Source organism: Mesoplodon densirostris, chromosome 5 (genome assembly GCF_025265405.1).
Source record: "Mesoplodon densirostris isolate mMesDen1 chromosome 5, mMesDen1 primary haplotype, whole genome shotgun sequence".
Taxonomy (NCBI): Eukaryota; Metazoa; Chordata; class Mammalia; order Artiodactyla; family Ziphiidae; genus Mesoplodon; species Mesoplodon densirostris.
Genome location: NC_082665.1, coordinates 2,113,725 through 2,134,944, shown reverse-complemented (window position 1 = coordinate 2,134,944; position 21,220 = coordinate 2,113,725). Strand labels below are relative to the sequence as shown.

Sequence of the window (21,220 nt, the reverse complement as noted above, 5' to 3'; positions counted from 1 at the left end):
CTCTCTACTATTCTGCAAGTTCTTATGAGTCTCTAATCATCTCAAAATTAAAGTTAAAAAAAGAGGGCTTCCCTGGTGGCGCAGCAGTTGAGAGTCCGCCTGCCGATGCAGGGGACACGGGTTCGTGCCCCGGTCCGGGAAGATCCCACATGCCGCGGAGCGGCTGGGCCCGTGAGCCATGGCCGCTGAGCCTGCGCGTCCGGAGCCTGTGCTCCGCAACAGGAGAGGCCACAACAGTGAGAGGCCCACGTACCGCAAAAAAAAAAAAAAGAGATATGTACGAAAGGGTTGAATTAATAAAATTAAATTGATTTTGACTGCTTCATGAGGGCATGCTTAACTAAAACTGGCGGTCTTTTCCTGCAAGTTTGTGGTGGCGAAGAACACAATGCCTTGACTCGCTGAGTGCACATGGGGCCTCGGCTCACACTCAGGCCCTCGCATTTCCCACCAGAGGGCGTGTGAACACTGAGGAAGGCAGGACTGTGCCCTCACGGGTGCCCTGAGGACCAGCTCTGAGAACCACTGCTCCGGTGCGCCCCTCCGCGGTGCTGCTTGGCCTCTGCCCGTCCTCGAAGGCCCCCCGGCCCCACCCGTGGGGAGTTCGCCCTCTGCCACCCCTTCTGTGCTCGTGGAGCGTCTAGTCACCTGCTCCTGGGCTCTTGCTTTGTGTCCCATGGCAGGGACGCTCTGACCTCTGTGCAAGGTCACCTGCTGCTCGAGGACAAGCAGCACCTGTCCTACCTAACTTCTGAACGACTGCTCAGTTAGGTGTTTGAACCGCACTGACTTACATCCCAGTTGTAGTTTCAGCTAGTGTTTGTAACAGCACCTGCCATAGAGTAAAGCCTCTCCGAGGTGCGCGTAGAGGAGCTAAGGGCTTGACCTGCATCTTTTCTTCCCATCCCAGCAGAGGCTTCTTTGAGTGGCAGAGTTGGGGTCAGACCCGCCCCCAGAGGAGCCAGCTTCCCTGCCCCGCCCCCAGTCTGCAGCCGGAGTGACCGCGCTCTTGAAGCATCACACGGCGCTTTCAAGGGGATTTGAATGCAGGATTGATTCACTGCTCATTTATTAACTTGGGGAGGAAAAAGTGGTTTTTCCCTGTGCCCCCAACCTGTATCTTCCTTATTAAATCAGAGGTGTTTTATTTTGAGGTGCAGTTACAAGGCATCGAGATACAGAGTATACGCTCTGGTTCTGGACTTCACATTGTGGAGTGTGAGACTGTTGATGTTTCTTATTTTGGCGTGAACACGGAAGGTCCTTTTTTGGGGTGAAAACGGTGCTTTCCCTCTTTGTTTCAGTTGTCGACAACAGCAGCAATTGGGCAGTGTGCGGGAAGAGTTCCGGGGTCATCTCCATGCCTGTGGCTGCTCGGGCCACTCACAGAGTCCACATGGAGGTGATGCCCCTCTTTGCGGGTTACCTGCCCCTCCCCGACGTCAGGCTGTTTAAATACCTGCCCCATCACTCTGCGCACTCGTCACAACTGGATGCCGGTAAGGACTCTGCGGTGAAGGCGCCGTCCGTGCGGAGCGGCCACAGACTAGCATGGGGACAGGCTTGCTGCTTAACAGCCCGTGTCCAGGGCCAAACACTAGTCAGGGTTACACGTGTTGGGCCCTGGTCTGGAGAGCAATCCGCCCAGGACCCAGGCGCTAGATTCTCTTCAAAGGCGAGGCCGCCTGTGACATCCTTGTGCCCTGAAGGGCGACTCGGGAGGCTCGCGGCTCCCCGGGGTGGGGAGAGGTCGGCGCGGGGCGGCCTCCATCTCACTTCCTATGTGCTTTGCAGATAGCTGGATAGAAAACGACAGCCTCTCGGTGGACAAGCACGTGGACGACCAGTTGGACAGCGGCAGCGTCCAGAGCAGGGGCAGCACGCGCTCGGTGGCCAGCAGCGAGCACAAGGGCTTGCCCATGCCCCGGCTCCGGGCGCTGCCCCCCGGCCAGGCCTTCAACGCCAGCGCGGGCACGCAGGTCCTGGTCATCCCCAGCCAAGACGACCATGTTCTCGAAGTCAGCGTCACGTGACCATGCCCAGGGCTCACACAGTCCCCAGACCGGCCGTGCGCGCGTGCGTGCGTGCATGCGCACGCTTGAAGGGATCCCGACTCGGTTGTAACTTTCTCGCTCTAACCAGACTTCTGGTGATTCTGCGTGGCCGTGGGCGCATCAGAGAATTTCAGTGTACAGCTGGTCAGCTGAATTGCATCGTTACTTGTGTGCTGTCCGGGGTGTACGATGCCTCGTTGTTTTCTCATCTCCCCGGCCCTGTGCTGCTGTCCTCCCGTGTCTGCCCAGAGCCCCGCCTTTTCCCTCACCCTCTGCTCGGGAAAGAGCTTCTAGTGCTCTCACCTGAGCAGCGTGTCATCTGCTGAGTCTCTATGGAAGCCCAGGGGTCTCTCAGCTAGACTCACAGCAGGCCTTGCAGGCTTATTAGTGACACGTGTGTGCCTTTCTGGTCACACGGCTGCCCGATTTCTGGACCAGGTGGATTTGTATGTCTCCTAAGGGGTAAAGCACAGTCCTTTACCCCCACATCCTCTAGTTGTGCTTTTCTAGAATAACACCCTTTCTGGGCAGGGGGATGGCGCTGGGGGTTGGGGTGGGGAAAGAACAAAACCCCTTCTGTGCCTTGGGCTGTCAAACTGGGTGACCTGGAGCGTTCATCAGCTGGAGCCATTTTAAAGGTACTTTAAGACTAGACCAGGGCATGAGAAAGAACTCGGTATTGAAATGACTTGGAAGTAAATGTTTCTGGAACCCTTTCTCCCTTCTCCCTCGATGTGGATTACGTATTATATGCACATGGAATTAAATATATATTTATTTTAATTGTCATTGTGTCTGTGGGGGTTAGTACGTTGTTTTTCTCTCACCTTTAAACTTAGTCTTTACGTGTAACTGTAACTGTGTAATGAATGTTTTTCTTCTGCACCTTAAGTCTCAGAAATTAAGAGGTTCCATTTCAATGACGATTGGGGGGTCTTCTCAGTGTACTCCTAGTCTGGTTGCAGGAAGGACGGAAGTCTTGGACTGTTACTCTCTGCTGTCCACTACATTGCGGTCATACCAAGTGGGTTAATTTGCTCTAGGTTGTAAATTTAATTGTACATATGGTTGATTTATTATTTTTAAAAGTACAAACTAACTGATGTAATGTTTAAGTTGCACCAAAAATCAAGGACAAAATAAACGTGTGTTAGTTTTTATTGGTGTGAAAGTCACAGCTTGTAAATAAGTGTTGTATGTATTAAACCTTTTCCAGCTCTCCAAAGGGATGTATTTTTGTACATAAGAAATAGAGAACTCTTAATTCACTGGGAAAGTGTGGTTGGAATTGAACTTGACCAGATTAATGCGAGTGTAGCCGGTCCAGCAGAGGGTGGGGCCTCATGAATAACCTCAAACGTGTGAGCGGCAGGGAAGAAAGGGCCTTCTGCAGCAGCTGCCACTGTCCTGGCATGCCACTTGCTGGAGGTGCGGGGCAAGCGGGCACGGGGCAAAGTGAGCATAGAGCGGAGCAGTTGCTCTCTGTGTGCGGTCTTCAGCTTGCTTAACAAATGAAGGTGGTGATCCCCGCCCCCCTCCATGGTTTTCATTTGTAGAAATTGGAGAAGTGTACAAAGATAAATGCTTGTATGTTTAATTAAACTTCTCAGAAATTTACCTTTCTTACGTGCAGTTTAAAACTAATAAATTAGGCAAATTAGTTCAGAATCTAATGATAGTTTAGGGTTTCTAATGTTAAGTTTGTTTTATTGTAAAAATTGATGATTGCCCTACAGATCCACCAAGCCTTGTGAATGAAGAGATCTTTGATATTTGATTCTGTCAGAAAAGCCTCATCCACGTGGTGAGCCTCGGAGCCCAGGGAAGGCGCCCTTGCTTCATGTGTAATGTAGCGTTCCCTCTCACCTTCTGGAGGGGGAATGCGAGTCAGTGCTTCCCTGATTTTTGGTTGACTTGTGCTGGGTTCTGATCCCAGGATGAAATTCTCTAACTACTTACATATTTAGAGGAGAAAAAAATGGAGGGGAAATCCAAAATGTTTATGGTGGTTTCTTATGTCTGGAAATTGAATGAAGTCAAATTTATCGCAGGTTTGTTTTTTACCCCCTAATTACCCAAAAGATCTTTTGCAAACTAAGTTACATGGGTGCCTCTGTTGTTGTTGTTTTTAACAGAAATGAAGACTGTCACCTAAAACTTCGTCTTTTTTTTTTAACTAAAAGGCTGTAATTGGATTTTTGTTTTGTTTAAAATAAGGCTTATGTGTTTGAGACACGCTACGCTGGTTTTGTTGGTAAAGGTGTAGCAGCTGTTAAACAATTGTGAAGCCAGGTACTGAATGTGCATCTAAGAAGCAGAATATGCAGCCATTTTACAAATATCTGTGGAAGATGTAAATACTAGCAAATGAAAAAGAAAATAAGTTATAATTTTGGTGAATTTCATAGGGTCTCCTATGATTGGAAAAATTATAACTCTTCTGATTGTAATGTGGAAATTGTATTTAATCTGAAAATGACTTCTACCTACAGTTCCATTGTCAGCCCAGCCTGTAGTGGGTCGGGTTCCCATGTTCGTCTTAGTTGATGGGGCTGGGTATCCCATAAAGGGTTAGTGGAGAAAAGACACACAGGCTTCTAGTCAATTTTTCTTTAGTGTTTAAAATAAAATTGAGTTATAAAATGAAATTAAACACTCCAGGTGTGTACATAAAATGAAAACTTATACAACTTTTTATAAAAGAACAAACTAGGCTGATCAAAGTGTTTTATTGTCAACTGTGATCTTTAAAAGAAATCTCCTATGTGATTTTAAAATTTGATTTTTCATGAAAATGCCCCTTTCTCTAAATTATTCATCCTGTGCGTCAGGCTGTAAGACCCAAAAGCATTGTTGATATGGTTTGCTGGGATTCTGTGGCTGGAAAAGGTGACAAGTTGGTGACTTTGATACTGCAGGTATTAACTCCATTTTCATGGTTTACTATGAAAGTCATTTTTCACATTATTCTGTAATATATTTAGACTAAAGCCATTGTATTAAGACTGTTTAAAATGTAAGCATTATAATTCTGAAAATACACATTTTAAGAAGAAACTTGCTGTGAACTTCATTCTTTTGCTGTGGAGTGTGAAAATTGAGTGTTTAAAGTTAAAGAACTTTCTTGTTTTCTTTCCCTAATCCTTGTTCTTGACTCTTAAGCATAGATTATTTACTTTGGGGGGAGCATTAGGGATTTTTTTTACAACTTATTACCCAATAGCTCACTAGAAGTAAGACATTTCAGTGTTCAGAGTTCTCTAGTTTTTTGTAGACCTATTTGCCAGCCTGAATTTTGACAAGGTAAAACTGCCTCTGTCATGTTTGGTAGCATCGCTAATACAATTTATTTTCTTTGGAAAAGGTTTTCAGTTTATTCAGTCTCGTTGTTTTGGTCCCCACTTCATATTCGAGATCTTTCAAACGGATAAGCGTGGGGTTGGACCTTCTCACCCTCCTTGGTGCCCGAATGGCTCGTCAAGGCCCGGCCCAAGCCCGTGAAGATCCAAGCCTGGACTGCGGTGGGCGGTGCGGGCGGACAGAAACCCACGCCTCCGGGGGTAGAGGGGCGGTGGGCTGGGGCTCCGCCTCGTGGGGCGGGGCCACGCCTCGGGGGCGGGGCCGGCGGGCTGGGGCCCAGCCTCCGGCGGCGCAGCTCTTCCGGGCCCCGTGGGGGCGCTGTGGTGCGTTGGTGCGGGACCGCTCTCCTGCCCCGGAAGTGCTTACTGCGGGCCGGGAGGCGAGGCGCAGAGGCTGCAAGCAACGCACGTGTGGCGGCCGCGATGAAGTTCGCGTACCGGGTGAGCGCGGGCCGGGGATGGTGTGGGGTCCTTAGCCCGGGGTCCCGGTGGGGCCGCTGCTCGAGACTGCTCCTTCGGGGCCAGGGAGCCGGGCCTGGGCGGGCTGGGTCCGGCAGCACCGGTCGGTCCCTCACCGTTCAGCCTGAGACAGGCCGGGCGAGGGGCCGCAGCGCCCTGGACTGGGACCGAGCGGCGGGCGTGGGCGGGAGGAGCAGGAGCGCTGCGGGAGGGTCCGGCTGAGCTCCGAGAGGACAGCGAGAACCAGCCCGGACGGAAGTCCTGGTTCCCAGAGCCCGCAGCGCGCGACGTGGGGAGGACGCGGGGACACAGGGAGGGGGGACAGGCGCCGAGCCCCCTGGAGCGCTTCTGCATCCTCCCCACGTCTCGGGACCCTTGGCACAGCGGGCCACCCGCTGGTTTGGAACTCTGGGCGTTTGCGCGGCCCCGCTCGCTGCTGCCACTCCCCTGAAGGCTGTTCCTCCGCAGGGCCGCCGCCTCCGGCCTTTCCCCCCTCCGTCGGGTCCCAGCTCCTTACAGCCTTGGTCTGGCCCTGGCCACAGCGCGGGCCTCCAGCAGCTGCACCCCACACCCACGCTGCCCCCCACCCAACCTGGTCTTCCCGCTCAGGCTGCTTCCCCACTGTGACCCAAACCTCCTGCTGACCAGCTCCTCTCGGGCCTGATTTCATCCACGCTCTCCATTCCTTGGGTCATCTCCCCAGTTCCGACACCATTGCCTTCTGTGCGGAATGGTACCAAAGGCTCACCGACTCCCTGCATCTCCTCTGGCTCCCAGGGTCACTTAGCGTCACCTTCGAAAAAGGGGATCGATCATGGTTCACCTCTGCTTAAAACATGGGCTGACCGGGCTCTCCTTGTGGCCTCCTTGGGGTCCCAAGGCCCTGCCCGCCTGCAGCTGCAGATGCTCCTTGTCATCTGGGTTCCAGCTCAGGTGGCCCCTCTGAGGGTCCTTCCCTGAGCACCCTCTGAAGTTCCTCTCCCGCCGATGGTGTTGGCTGTCTGGGTAGCACGGCGCCCTTGCAGGCACAGCTCTCTCTCCATCACCCGCCTGCCCGACGTGGAACCTGAGGGCGGCTGATGGTTGAATGAATGATTGAATGGATGGGCTGCAGCAGGTTACCCTGTTCAGGAAGCCTTGAACCCAGGATGCACTTGGGACGCTGTTCCATTGTCACAACTGTTCTCGTCCTGCAACGTGGGTCCTGTCCTGTCCTCCACCCGGCAGACACCCTGTCTGGACGCTTCCCCACGCTCACCGTGCCCCTTACCCACCCCAGCGGGAGCTCAGGGCCCCTGGGGACTGGGCTCACTTCTTCCTCTCTCTTGCTCAGGGCCTCCTGGCCTTGTAGGTGCCCAGGAAGTGTTCCGGGGGGTGGGGGGTGGCTAGCGGGACCCCAGGAATGATCAGGGAGCCTGCGGGGGTCTCTGCGCCATCGGAGGCCTCGCTTAGCCCTTTCCCGGAGTTGTGTTTTCTTTGTGTTAAGACAGCTTTGTTTTCTTTTCAGTTTTCAAATTTGCTGGGGACAGTCTATCGGTGTGGAAACTTGAATTTCACGTGTGATGGAAATTCAGTTATCAGTCCCGTGGGAAACAGAGTCACTGTGTTTGACCTAAAAAAGTAAGTTCACTGAAATGACGTTAACAGCTGTGATCACTGTAGTTGGCAGGTAAAAACAGTGTTTTCCTCACCTCTCTTTTTAATAGCACACCTGTTACTGTTAAACAGGCGATGGAGACAGCCCCCTGGTAGGGGGCTACGGGATTTACATAGTGCTGACGGGTCAGCAGTGGGACTGGCAGTAGGGATCCTGGTTTCTTCCTTCTCGTCTCTCAGCTGAACCCCATGTAATGAGGTTGTTGATGTTCCCTTCAGCGTAGTAGCTGCGTGTCGCTTGGCTGAAACGTTTGGGAGGGGGCGCCTGGGGTGTGGGAGCCGCCCTGGACTGCCGTCCGGCCGGGACCAGCTCTGTGTGCTCAGGTTCACTCTGTCTCCTGCTGAGCAAGCACGTGGCTCCATTTCTGTCTTCTCGGGGGGAGGCTGTCACCCCTTTGCAGACATGTGTGGCCTGGGCGAGACCCTCCTGTTGCAGAGGCTGCCTGGGTCTCTGCAGGCCTCCGTTTCCGAGTCTGTAAGATGGGGCCGTAGTACTTGCCTTGCTTGTGAGTTGTTTCCTGAAGTGCAGGGCACACCCAGGGCCAGCTGCTGGCGGGGTCATCACTGGTGTCGATAGTGACGGTGCTGTGTAGAGGAATGACCACAGGGTGGCACTATATAATAACAAAATTAGAATGTAATCCGGTGGTTGTTTATTTTTACTTAGCTTTCCATTTTCTGTGTTTTTGCATTTCTGCAAAAAGCTTTACCAGGCATGCTGTCCATGAGCTCACCCTCCTGTTGGACAGCTGGCTTGTTTCTGGTTTCCTGACTATATGTTTCCAGGGTCCTCTCAGGATGAGGTCCTGGAAGCAAAATTGACACGTTCGAAACCCACTTTTAAGGTTTTTACATGCTTAGCGAAATTTCCTCCAGGATGTTGTCTTATTTCTTCTACCTCTCAAGGGAGGGGCGGTTGAGGAGTCCGGGGCTCTGGCAGGCCTGGAGGGGCGGGGAGACAGGTGCAGGGTGGGTGCTGCTGGTCCAGGCTGGCCCGGTCCCCCACCCCCGCCTGGTGACCCAAGAGCAGCAGCTCAGCTCTGTTTTTTTTGTCTCCCAGCAACAAGTCCGACACTCTGCCTCTGGCCACTCGGTACAACATCAAGTGTGTGGGGCTGTCCCCGGACGGCCGCCTTGCCATCATTGTCGATGAAGGTAACCGCCCTCGGCCGAGAGGTGGCAATGGCATGGGGTGGTGACTGCCGGGCGGGCGTCCAGCTGACCCGAGGCCGACACTAAGACCCCTGGGGGTCCAGGCCCGCATGGTCCCCTCGGCTGCTTCCATGTCTGCGGCCCCGGTGGGCCTCGGGCGGGCACGCGGGGTGTCCTCCCTGGCCGTCTGCCGCCGGCCCCGCGGGGCTGGGCCTCACGACCTGACGCCTGCGTGCAGCGTGCGGGGCCTCCCTCTGCTCTCCCTTCCCGCAGGGGGCGACGCGCTGCTCGCCAGCCTGGTCTGCAGGGCCGTGCTGCACCGCTTCCACTTCAAGGGCGCTGTGCACAGCGTCTCCTTCTCCCCCGATGGCAGGTACGGCCCTGCGGGCGGGGCGGGAGCTGTGGAGCTGCAGGCTCCCTCGCACCTGGTGGGCTCAGACATCACCACAGCGGCCACAGACAGTCCCCGAGCCCGTGCCCCTCTGGGTCCCCCTCTGGATCCCGGCTGCACAGGCCCCTCCTCTCCTCCCCCGGGGCTGGTGCTCACACCTCGAGTGGCAGGTTCTGCAGGTTCCTGTCCAAAACTGTCTCCAGGGAAGCTGTGCCCCCAGACAGCGGGTCATGGAGGAGCCCTTGTGCTGAGCGGCACCGACCCGCGGCCTTGACCCCGCTGGGAGGAGCACGTGGCGAGTCCTGGGCCTGCTCTGGGCTCCAGGGCTGTGGGAAGGGGGGCTGTTCCCGGCTGCTCACGCCCACGCTGGCTGGCTGTGCCATGAAAGGGGTGGCTACAGCAATCAGTGGTGAGCCCCGCCCCACGTCCACCCTCAGAGACCCCGGAGAAGCCGTCCTGGGCAGGGGCCGCGCCCGGGTCCTGTCACAGGGCCTGTCTGTGTCTTGCGTTCGGTTCCACCTGGGGCTGTCTGAGCTTGGTCTGGCCTTGGTGACCACCCCCTGGGCCGGCGGGAGAACCTGAAGGGTCTCTGCTCCGGGGCAGAGGTGTGGCAGGGCCCGGGGTCTGTCCACTTCTTCCTGACTGTCCGCCCAGAGAAGGGGGGACTCAGGGCCCGTGAGAGGCAGGGTTAGGGCTCCAGGTTTGCCGCCTGTAGGGCTGGCCTCGGAGCAGGAGATCGGCCCTCTCCGGAGCTCTGAGCTGGGCTTGGGGCCCTCACTGGCGTTGGATGTTGATGGCACCCATTTCTGCGGCAGGAAATTTGTTGTCACCAAAGGCAACCTTGCTCAGATGTACCACGCCCCTGGGAGGAAGCGGGAATTCAACGCGTTTGTTCTGGACAAAACCTACTTCGGGCCGTACGATGAGACCACGTGCATTGACTGGACAGACGACTCCCGGTGAGGCCTGGTCGGGGTGGGGCTGGGCATAGGAGGGGCCCGAGGGGAACCTGTAAACAGCACCTTGTTGGGGAACTCGGGGTGACTTGTCGCATCCCCGTCTTGTTTTCAAATGGTCTCTCACGAGCCTCGTGTGGCACAGGGCGCAGGCCTGGCTCCTGGGTCTGAGTCAGGTTTGTCTGGCCCTTGTCACCGGAAACCAGGGCAGAGCACAGCCCTGGATGAGGACCACGATAAGCCAGCGTGCGGTGGCCCAGCTTCCGGGGCAGCTGTGGGCAGGAGGAGAGCTGGCGGGCGTCACCCAGCCTGGCTGCCGGGCCCGTGCTCTGGCCCAGCTGTCCCTGAGAGGGGCAGGATGTGTCTCCGCTGCCCTGGGTTCTGTGCGCCGGGAGGGGGAGGGAAGGCTGCTGGTGGCTGCCACTTCATGCACCAGGTGGGCTGTTCTCACGTGGTTGGCCACAGTGCGGGTCACGCAGCCCCCAGGCGTGCAGTGCGTCCGCGGGAGATGCAGGTGGGCTCCTCGGGGGTGGGTCTGCGGGGAGGACCGGGCACCCCATAGCGAAGCCTCCCTGTCCTTCCGCAGGTCCTGGGATCGAGGGCGGGTCAGGGAGGCATGAAGAGCTGGGTCCCCAGGCAGCCCCCCACGGGCTCAGTGGTCGGTTCTCAGGCTCCCCTGGGCTGCCCCCCGCCGGGAGACTCCTTTGTTCGGAGGGACAGTGACACACGTGCAGTGAGGCTCCTGGTCCCGGGAGAAGCACAGGTGGATGCAGCAGACGAGAGCTGTCCCCGCCTGGAGCCTTGGGCGTCTCCCCTGTGCCCGGGGACCCCATGGGGAGGCTGACACCTGCAAGCCCGAGGCTGAGCTGCGACTCCCCTGTCCCCCAGGTGCTTTGCGGTCGGGAGCAAAGACATGTCCACGTGGGTGTTTGGGGCCGAGCGGTGGGACAACCTCATCTACTACGCGCTGGGGGGACACAAGGACGCCATCGTGGGCTGCTTCTTCGAGTCCAGCAGCCTGGACGTACGTCCCCGGTCACAGCCTCGAGCGGGCGCTGGGCCCTCCCCTGAGGCTGCTCCCAGTTCCCTGGGGAGGCTGGGGAGGCTGGGGCCGCGGTAGCCGGGGCAGGCTTGGGCGGTGTCTGTGCAGCCTGGGCACCGTGGGCTGGGGGTCAGGGGGACCCAGGCTCTCGCGTCTCCCTCCGCAGCTGTACACGCTCAGCCAGGACGGCGCCCTGTGCGTGTGGCAGTGTGACACCCTCCCTGAGGGCCTGAGGCTGAAAGCCCCCACGGGCTGGAAGGCGGACCTGCTGCAGAGGGAGGACGGGGCGGAGGACGAGGCGGAGAGGGAGACCACCGTCCACGGGAAGGCCGCGCCGGCCGCCGAGGAGCAGCAGGGGAAAGTGAAGTACTCGCGGGCGGCCAAGTAGGTCTCCCGCCTGCACGGGGTGGCCTTGCACCCTCTGGGGCCACGTTGTGATTCCTGCCCCGGGGCCCCAGGCGGGGGTGGGCGATGAGGAGTCGGGGGGTACCTGGGGAAGTGCGGTCCCAGGCAGACCAGGGTCAGGAGCTGGGCGCGCAGAGCTGCAAGTGTGAGGACGGAGGAGTAGGTGGTCCTCAGGAGGAGGGGCGGCGCCCTCTGCATGCCCCGGGGGTCGGGGTGTGGCTGTGAGGCCAGCCGCGCTCTCTGGTCCTCTTCCCACAGTCCTTGTGTCCCTGCCTGCTAGGTACTTCTTCAATAAAGAAGGAGATTTCAACCATCTGACAGCTGCAGCGTATCACAAGAAGGTCCACCTCTTGGTCACTGGTTTTGCTTCCGGAATCTTCCACCTTCACGAGCTCCCCGAGTTCAACCTCATCCACTCCCTGAGGTCAGCGACTCTGCTCTGTGTGGTCACGTGTGTGCATGCGTGTGTGTGTGTGTGCGTGTGCACGCACTCTCAGTCCACCGGCGGGCAGTGGGGGAAGGTGGAAGCCGTGCTGCGCCCGTCTGGACCAAGGGCCGTGGAGTGGCCAAGAGGCCCTGCCAGCCGCACGGATGGCTTCCCAGGACACTTGCGCCTTCCTCTCTCCTGGATTAGAGAGACTGGGGGCGCTGCTGCCCTGCCCCCATCTCAGACGTGCAGTCCCCTCGGCCGCATCCACCCCCAGTCAGAGGGAGCTTTGGTTCCACGTGTAGATCACACTGTTTTTACTTCCTGTTCTCATCTTTCTTCTGCATCTTTGGAACGTTGAGAAAACTAAAAGCACTGGTTTCCCGAAGTCACGCAGCTTCGAGGTTTTGAACGCGGGGCAAGAAAACTCTGGGTTTCCTGATGCGCTCAGTGAAGTGAATTGTCTATGTCTAGTAAACGGGTGGGGAGGAAGTGGGTGCTGCTAGTGGGGAGACCTGGCCCTGTCCTCACTCGCACAGCCACCCCGGGGAAGGGATGGGGGCCCTTGCTGTACTGACCGCGCCCCGTGTTTCTCCGCAGTGTCTCGGATCAGAGGGTCTCGTCCATCGCCATCAACGGCTCTGGGGACTGGATCGCCTTCGGGTGCTCAGGTTGGTACCTGGGTCTGTGAGGACAGGAGTGGGACTCTTCCTCCGGGAAGCCTGCCGGCCATCCCGCCTCCCCCCAGGGCACCGCGCCAGGCCAGCAGCCAGGTACCTCCCTAGGAAGGAGCAGCCGCCGAAGCTTCCTGCACAAAGGCTCCTCTGAGCCCTGAGTCCTGTTGCTGCCTGAATTCTGGCCTCCCTCGGCAGCATCCGGCCTGTCGCCTTGGCCTCTGGCGGGCGACGCGGGAGGCTGGCGTCTCCGTGCTGGGGCCCCTCGTTCAGGCGGAGGCTGACGGCACCTGCCTCGGGCCGAGACGGGCGAGCGGTGTCACGAGCAGTCCCCGTGTGCCCCGCAGGCCTGGGCCAGCTGCTGGTGTGGGAGTGGCAGAGCGAATCCTACGTGCTCAAGCAGCAGGGCCACTTCAACAGCATGGTGTCCCTGGCCTACTCCCCTGACGGGCAGTACCTTGTGACCGGCGGGGACGACAGCAAGGTGGGCCACGGGGGCCGCCAGGGGGGGCCGGCGGGGTCCTGCCCCCGTCCTGCTGGCCTGGCCGAGGCGGGTTTGGCACCGTGGCCAGGCCCTGACCTGGGGCTCAGCCTGGAGCTCCAGAGCCCACCCGCCTCGGCTGGCTTCCTGAGAAGCCGTTTGCAGACTTGCCCGGTCTGAGTGGAGAGGCCTTGGGTGTCTGTTTCCCCCTTTTCGGCTCGGTTTTCTGGGCACGCCTGAGGGGTCCATGGTGCCAGCAGCCGCTCTCAGATGTGGGAGGCTGCCCCCCCGTCCTCGCTCGCGGGGCACCCCGTGGGGTGTCCTGAGCCGGGGCGCTACCCGCCACAGGTCAAGGTGTGGAACACCCTCAGCGGCTTCTGCTTCATCACTTTCACGGAGCACTCGAGTGGGGTCACCGGCGTGACCTTCACCACCACTGGCTACGTCATCGTGACCTCTTCCATGGACGGGACCGTGCGCGCCTTTGACCTTCACAGGTGAGCTTCCTGCGGGGAGGCCTGCCCCACAGCCTCTCCCCGTGTGCCGGGCTGAGAACGAGGCTGAGGGTTTTGGGCTCGTCGGTCAGACACGGGGTGAGGCCCACGAAGGCTCATGGCCCTGGGACCGTCCCAACCGGGCTGTCCTCCTGCAGGTACCGCAACTTCCGCACCTTCACGTCGCCGCGCCCCACCCAGTTCTCCTGTGTGGCTGTGAACTCGAGCGGGGACATCGTCTCTGCTGGGGCCCAGGACTCTTTTGAGATCCTCATCTGGTCCATGCAGACGGGCAGGCTCCTCGACGTAAGGGCCGCGAGTCCAGGAGCTGCACTTTTGGCCGGGGGCTGGGGTGTGGGGAGGGGGCCTGGCTGACCCGAGAGGAGTGGGGGCAGAGTCACATCCCGGGCACGGGGAGCACTATTCACACGCGTCTCCTGGGCGGGCTCCTCTTCCGGGCCCACACCGCAGCCCAGCGGCCACGGCCTCTGCACGCCGGGGCGGCCCGCTGGGCGTCTCTCGTCCTCAGAGCTCTTTTCTGAACGGCCGTAGGTTTTGTCCGGCCATGAGGGGCCCATCAGTGGTCTGTGTTTTAACCCAATGAAGTCGGTCTTGGCCAGCGCCTCCTGGGACAGGACGGTGCGTCTCTGGGACATGGCGGACAGCTGGAGGACCACAGAGACGCTGGCCCTCACCTCTGACGGTAAGTAGCTGCCGGGTACCGGGGGAAAGGCCCGGTCTCGGTCGCGTGGTTGGATAAACCCAGGGCTCCGAGTGCTGTGGGCTGTTAGGGTTGGCGGCCTGGTTTTGTCACTTGGCATCGGGCTCCCCAAGGGGAGCAAGCCGGGGGCCCTGCTGTAGCAGCTTCCTGGGCCTGAGGCCCTGTCCTGGAGCCCCACTGCCTGCGCTCAGGGGCAAAGCGTCCTGGTGCACAGCCGGCCGAGCTGCAGAGCTGATGGGTCACAGCGAAGACTGTGCTGCCCGTGTCTGGCCCTCATGGAACCCGGTCGTTGGCCCCGGGGCTCGTGGTCTCTGTGGTGGTCTCTGCTTCCTGCCACCCAACCTGGCTCTGATTCAGGCTTTTAGCCACTGGCCCCCTGCGTCTTCTGGGGGCCTCTGTACCACCCCCGCCTCCAGCTAGTCCGTCTCTAGCCCCGCCATGACCTCCACGTGACGCCTCCCGCTCAGAGCCCTCCACTGGGCCGCCCCTGCTCGGTTATGCCTTGTGCGCGTCCTGCGGCCCCCAGGCCCTCAGGGTGCCGGGATGAGGGCAGCTCAGTGTGGCCCATCGGCCGGAGCCCAGGGTCTTCCTCGGCCCTAATTCCGCGCCTCTTCTCAGCTCTGGCCGTGACCTTTCGCCCTGACGGTGCCGAGCTGGCTGTAGCCACTCTGAACTCGCAGATCACCTTTTGGGACCCCGAAAACGCGGTGCAGACTGGCTCCATCGAGGGCAGGCACGACCTCAAGACGGGCAGGAAGGAGCTGGACAAGATCACTGCCAAGCACTCGGCCAAGGGGAAGTGAGTGCTCGGTGGGGCTGTCCCGGGGCCCAGGAGCTCCTCAGCGGGGGCCCCTCCCAGAGGGAGCGGGGTGTTGGCGGGGTCCGTGTGGATGGACAGGCTTCTGCATCCTCCCACCCCGAGGACCAGAATCTGTGGGCCCATTTTCAGTTTTCGGGTGCATCCCTGCCAGTGTCATTGCCGGGCCCCCTGGTGACTCTGTTTCACCTTTTGAGGACACCCCCCCCCCGACTGTTTTGCAAGGGGCCTGCACAGTTGACATCCCCCCAGGGCAGGGGCTTCCGCTGTCCCCACATCATGGGCAATGCTCCTTCCTGCCTGTTCTTAAAAATCCCAGCTGTTCTGGTGGGTGTGAGCTGGCGCCTCATAGTTTTGGTTTCCATTTCCCTGAGCAGTGATGTTCTTAGCGTCTTTTCACGTCCGATGGACCATTTGTGTGTGGGCTTTGGAGAACGTTTTCTGCAGAGCATCTGCCTGTTCTAACGGGCCGTCTGTATTGCTGAGTTTTTAGAGCTCTTTGTGTACTTGAGACATGAGACCCTCATCAGATATACACTTCGCCGGTATCTTCTTCCTCCTGTGGCTCATCTCCACTTGCTTGAAGGTGTTGTTTGAAGCACGTTTTTAATTGTGGCAAAGGCCCACCTGTGTATTTTTTCCTTGGTCACTTGTGCTCTCGGCGTTGTCTCTGAGAATTCTCGGCCCAGTCCAAGGCCACCGTCTTGAGTCCTGTGAACCAGCAGGGCAGCGAACGCCAGGTTTCTGGTCCTGCGGGCCCGAGCAGACGCCCCTGTGAGTGCTGCCGTGAGCGGCGCGGGCGGGCGCCTCCCCGTGGCCCTTCTGGGAGCCGCCCTGACTCTCGGAAGCTGCGGCGTTGCCCCTCGTCCAGGGGCTGTGCTGCCCAGAAGGAGCCTGGTGACTGGGCCAAGGTTCTGACCCTGCAGGGTTTAGGCCAGAGCCCTGGAGGATGCTGGGGAGGGTGCTGTTTGCCTTCTGGGTGGCATCTGAGTCAGCGTCCACTCTGTGCAGGGCCTTCACCACTCTGTGCTACTCTGCGGACGGCCAGAGTATCCTGGCGGGAGGGATGTCCAGGTTTGTGTGCATCTATCACGTCAAGGAGCAGATTCTCAGGAAGAAGTTCGAGATCTCCTGCAACCTCTCTCTGGACGCCATGGAGGTGAGCGAGCGCTGCAAGGCCGCAGAGCAGGGCCCGGGGGCTGCACGGGACCCCTGTGTGGTCCCTGCTGCAAACGCCCAGGGCTGCCTGGCCTCACCCATGGCCCTGCTCACGCGCCGGCTCCACGGGGACCTGGGGGGGCGCCTCTGGACAGGTGCGCCTGCCCGGGTTCACCTGCTCTGGCTCCCCTGCTGGGCGAGGGGCTTCTGCGTGCGGCTGTGGGCCCGCCCCTCCTGGGTGTTCCGGGGTGGGCTGTCCTCGTCATGTCCCCGGGGACATGCAGCAGGACGGGCTGTGGCCGGTGGCAGCAGGCGGCACCCACGTGCGGCTCCCTCGCAGGGTCACGCGCGCCCTTCGTTCGGCTGTCGGGTTAGAGAATCCGCCCACCACGGGGCTGGCTGCGGGAGCCCAGGGGAGGCGCTGCCCTGTCCCGTCTCAGGCCCCGTGTGCCCCGTGGGGTTCCAGGCAGGGCCGGCCGCCCCCCAGCCTGTGTTGGTGGCACAGGAGGGAGGGGGGCAGACGAGTGCGCCCTCCCTGCACCTCCCGCGGTGAGATGTCCGGGTTTCGCCCTTTAGGAATTTTTGAACCGAAGGAAAATGACAGAGTTTGGCAACCTGGCGCTCATTGACCAAGACGCCATGGAGGAGGGCGGAGTCACGATCCCGTTGCCAGGCGTAAAGAAGGGTGAGCAGTGGGTCCTCTTGTGTCCCCCTGGCCAGGGCACGGCAGGCCGCCCTGCTCACCACCTGCTTGTCCTGGGGGATGGCGGGCGGTGTTGCTCTCGTCGGGGCTGCAGCGATTGACGTCCAGGAACTCTGGCGCTGGTGGCCAGGGCGCGGGGTCCCCCCTGCAAGTGGCTGGGCATCTGGCCGGTGCCCAGCCCTGTGCCTTGCGCCTGCCCCCATGTGGGCTTCAGGGCAAGCCCAGTGTTGGGCTGGCAGCCTCCCCGGCCTGAGGGCCCTGAGGGGCTGGAACTACCTGCCTCGCATCCTGGGCCGGGCAGGGCTTTTCTCCAGAATGGACAAGCCGGCTGCTGGCTAGGCTGGAGCCCAGAGACCGTCCGCCCTGAGGGCTCGTCCGCGGAGGCCCGCAGGGCCCACGAAGCAGCACCTGAGGCCCCAACACGGGGCTGCTGCTCCTGCTGGCTCTGCAGGGCGGGCCTCCCTCTGTGGGGCGAGTGGTGAGGGATGTGCTGCCCTGTGACGGGCGGTGCCTCTGTTCCCAGGTGACATGAGCTCCCGGCACTTCAAACCTGAGATCAGGGTGACTTCGCTCCGCTTCTCTCCCACCGGTGCGCCTGGGCATCAGGTCATTGATGTGGGAGGGGTGGGCTTGGTCCCGATGGGCTTCTGGGCCTGCGGTGTGCACAGTGGGCCTGTCAGCCCCCTCCCGGGGCGAGGGCGGCATGGAGCCTCTGGCCGGCTCTGGGCACCACCGACCCCTGGGGGTGAGACGTGGCCATCTTTGTCCCCACTGGTGGACGGCCATGGAAGCTATGGCTTCAGACACGCCCAGCTTCCAAGCAGGGAGGTGGGCACCTGCCCTGAGCGCCCTGCCATGTGCCTGTCGGGCCGCCCCAGCAGTGTCCGGCAGGGGAGGGAGCAGGACGGGGCTGCGGCAGGCTGACCCTCATGGGGCGCTGCTTCCCAAGGGGCCGGCGTCCCCCAGGCTCCCTCCCGCTTGTCGCACTCAGGACCCCGGGGACATGTTCAGTACCTGTTCTTCAAAAAATGGGGAAAAGTGGAAATAAACGTTCAGGAGGCCTTTGTTAAGTCTGCTTAATTTCCCAGGGCGCTGCTGGGCGGCCACCACCACCGAGGGGCTCCTTATCTACTCCCTGGACGCCCGGATGCTCTTTGACCCGTTCGAGCTGGACACCAGCGTCACGCCTGCGCAGATCCGGGCGGTGCTGTGCCAGCGGGACTTCACCAGGGCCATCCTCATGGCCTTCCGGCTCAACGAGAGGAAGCTGATGCAGGAGGCCCTGGAGTCGGTTCCCTGGGATGAGAGTGAGCCCACCAGGCCAGCGCTGGGGAGGCCCGCGGGGCCGAGGGGCCCTGTGGCCACACGCGGCGGCCGGGTCTCTGCACGTGCAGAGCTGTGAGTGCGTCTCTCCTGACAGGTTCTTTGCGGGCTGAGTGGGACTTTCCTCCTTCTCTTCCAGTTGAGGTCGTCAGCTCCTCCCTGCCTGACTTGTATGTGGAGAAGGTGCTGGAATTTTTAGCTTCATCCTTCGAAGAGTCTCGCCATCTAGAATTCTACCTCATATGGACTCAGAAACTGCTTATGGTCCACGGACAGAAGCTCAAGTCCAGGTACGACCCGCCCGCTCCCTGAATCAGCTGTCTGTGTGGACGCACAGACCAGGGGAGGCTTTTACAAGCGTACAGCGTGGAGCAGGTCCGGGTGGCCTCGTGGTGGCCGCCCACGCTGAGGGACGTTTCCTTTCCAGAGTGGGGACACTGCTGCCGGCAGTTCAGTTCCTTCAGAAGAGCATCCAGCGCCACTGGGACGACGTCTCCAAACTGTACGTATCTCGGGAGTGGCTGATGGGCAGGGCGGGGCTTTCACTGTCACCAGCAGGTTCCAGTTGGTTCCACGCCAGGGCCGCTCTCTGTGTTGTCTGATCTGGGGACAGAAGGGCCCAGCGTTGGTCTTACTAACGTGAGTCCCGTGTGCCCTCGGCAGCTGTGACTGGAACCGCTACAATATGCAGTACGCTCTGGCCGTCTCTAAGCAGCGGGGCCTGAAGCGGCCCTCTGAACCACCGGGCAGCGAGGAGGAAGCAGACGCACCTGAGGACGACGACAGCAGTCTGCACCTGCTCAGGAGCGGACCTGGGGATGGAGACGGGCCGCTGGCGTAGAGCTGGCCGCCTGCAGCCCTGCTGGCTTCGGTGGGGATGTTGGGCAAGGTGGGCCCTCCACCGCGGGGGTCAGCTGGGACGCAAGGGCACTGTTGCCAGGACTCACTCTTCTGCAGGAACCAAACGCGACCATGGGGTCGGTGCCTGAGCTGACGGGTCCCTGGCAGGCACGGGCTTGGCACCCAGGGCCCAGGAGTGTCTGCCGTTGAAAGCACCTTGCGGAGAGGTGAATGGGCTCACGTGTATAGACTCAAACTTTGTATGAGTTTTTATGTTTTTAATATAAAGCTTTGATAACGTGTATCTCTACAATGTAGGTATGAAGTCTGACCTCTGAATTTGAAATGTTTGTATTGTATCCTGGGTGTGATTGTCGTGCTGGGGGATCAGGGCCACCTGCCTGCTGGCACCTCTGTGCCAAGGAACAGGTGAGCAGGGCAGGTGGTTCGCCCTCACGGCCCCAGCCTAGGCTGCCAGCCCCATCATCCCTGCACAGGGTCCGGCAGGGGATATCTGCTTGACTCTGACCTTGAAGAGGGCCAGGGCCTGGGCCTGGGCCAGGACAGGCTTTCCAGGGAGACCCATCAGACCTGCTGGCCAGCTCTGAGAGGAAGACTCCATCCTGCGATGCCCCTCGGGAAGGGTCACTGTGAGGGCAACCTAGAGCACAGCCAGGCCCCCGGTCCCTTGGTAGCTACAGCTTCCAGGGCCAGGACACAGGCCCCAGCCTGCAGGTCACCAGAGGTGTGGCCATGAGTCACTGGACCACTATTAGGATGGATGGCGGGCAGGTTCTTGCTAGTCTGGTGGGGCTGTGTGCTCTTCTGTCTGCTTATGAAACTCACGTGCTATCTTGGGATGGAGTCATTTACTTTGTAAATATGATAATGTCTATCAGAGCCTCTTCTATTCTTGGGTATTAAGGTAGAAAATAAATACGTTGATAGTCGTGTATTTTTAGATGCAAATAAGTCATCTGTAAACTACCCCCGTGGTCCTGAAAGGAACTGGGATGGACCCTGTTTTCCTCCTCCTCCCATCTTCCTGCCAGGGGTTGCCACACACTGAGCTTGGGACACAGACACTCTGACTCACCTCTCAAAAGCCACTGCAGCAGGGGGTGAAAGGCACTGTTGGGTCTGTCATCCTAACCCCCCGCTGGGGAAAGATACACTCAGCCCTGCCAGCCCTCTCCCAGGCTCCCCCACTAATGATTACAGGAGGACTAAATAATATAACCTTGACCTTCCTCTAGAGGCTGCCCTAATGCCCACTCCCGAAGCAAAATTCTCCTGTAATTTGACCTCCCCTTGTACCCTCTACAGTTCACTTAACGATGTACTCAAATGCCTCCCTACAGAGCTCGGACCACCGTTCATCCACAAGCCAGGACACCCTAGCAAGTGGGAGCCACTGAAAACTATAACCTTCCAACGTGTAACTAGTCAGCAGAGGAACTGACCCAAACCAGAGATGGTCTAGCCTTCCAAGGATACTCCCAACTTGCCTGGAGGGCCTTAGAACACACTGGCTACCAAGGGCCCATCAAATGGCAAAAATGGGTCCAAGCACACCAAAAGAAGAGTTGGTGTGATAGGCCCGCAAACAAAGAGGCCTGCAGCTCACCAGGCCCTACAAGCTGGCCCCATTCTCACGTCACTCACGTGCCACTAACTCATCTTCGGCCCCAGCCCGTTGGCCTCTGCAGAAACACGCATGGATGACGATGTGGACACCAGGAGGATGTGTTCCTCTCTGGGGCCCAGAGAGCCCCAACCTAAAGGAAATGTCCCCAGCAAAGCCCACTGGGGTCCCCGGAAAAATAAGATGGAATCCAGGTGATACGGTCCCACCTCTTTTGTGTTTATTCTAGTTTTACTTGTCTGTAGGGGGCCGTGTGCAGAGGCTTCCCACCTAACATGTTGGATTAGTGTTCCCAGTGCAAACCGGCTCTGCCTGACAGCCAGACTGGGTGAGCCGTGTGCAGAAGTGCTGCACCCGCCTGACCCACAATGACTCCACCCCTCCCTTTGCCAGAACCCTATAAAGCAGCACCGCCCCTGGGCCTTTCAGGGGAGACACTGCTACAGAGCAAGCTCCCATCTCT

At 59.2% G+C, this 21,220-nt stretch overlaps 2 protein-coding genes across 8 annotated transcripts in view; both read left to right on the top strand.

The window, feature by feature from the left end:
• TRAPPC10 (trafficking protein particle complex subunit 10) overlaps positions 1-5,069 on the top strand; it is a 92,522-nt gene extending 87,453 nt beyond the window's left edge. For all 6 annotated transcript variants that reach the window (XM_060100400.1, XM_060100397.1, XM_060100401.1 and 3 more), the window contains 2 exons: positions 1,305-1,499; positions 1,795-5,069. In XM_060100400.1, the coding sequence (XP_059956383.1) occupies positions 1,305-1,499; positions 1,795-2,033 (434 nt within the window). In that variant the 3' untranslated portion in view covers positions 2,034-5,069. The remainder of the gene's footprint in view (positions 1-1,304; positions 1,500-1,794) is intronic.
• A 705-nt stretch (positions 5,070-5,774) lies between these two features.
• Positions 5,775-21,220, top strand: PWP2 (PWP2 small subunit processome component). Of its 2 annotated transcripts, XR_009532677.1 has the most exons (22): positions 5,775-5,854; positions 7,380-7,492; positions 8,589-8,683; positions 8,954-9,053; positions 9,887-10,030; positions 10,916-11,051; positions 11,236-11,453; positions 11,755-11,898; positions 12,502-12,572; positions 12,923-13,059; positions 13,405-13,553; positions 13,709-13,856; positions 14,103-14,253; positions 14,890-15,070; positions 16,100-16,247; positions 16,823-16,931; positions 17,473-17,538; positions 18,038-18,256; positions 18,412-18,562; positions 18,700-18,774; positions 18,936-19,541; positions 20,474-21,220. XR_009532677.1 is itself a non-coding variant. In XM_060100396.1 (21 exons), exons 1-21 carry the CDS (start codon positions 5,837-5,839, stop codon positions 19,111-19,113), a joined length of 2,751 nt encoding a protein of 916 aa, XP_059956379.1. In that variant the 5' UTR covers positions 5,775-5,836; the 3' UTR covers positions 19,114-20,450. The 2 variants fall into 2 exon arrangements, 1 of the variants encoding a protein (XP_059956379.1); XM_060100396.1 differs by lacking the exon at positions 20,474-21,220 and having other exon boundaries at positions 18,936-20,450.

Excerpts from the sequence above, each read along its gene's own strand:
- PWP2 (XM_060100396.1), top strand. Across the intron at positions 11,454-11,754 it reads AAGTACTCGCGGGCGGCCAA|GTACTTCTTCAATAAAGAAG; the intron begins GTAGGTCTCCCG and ends CCTGCCTGCTAG. Across the intron at positions 11,899-12,501 it reads AACCTCATCCACTCCCTGAG|TGTCTCGGATCAGAGGGTCT; the intron begins GTCAGCGACTCT and ends GTTTCTCCGCAG.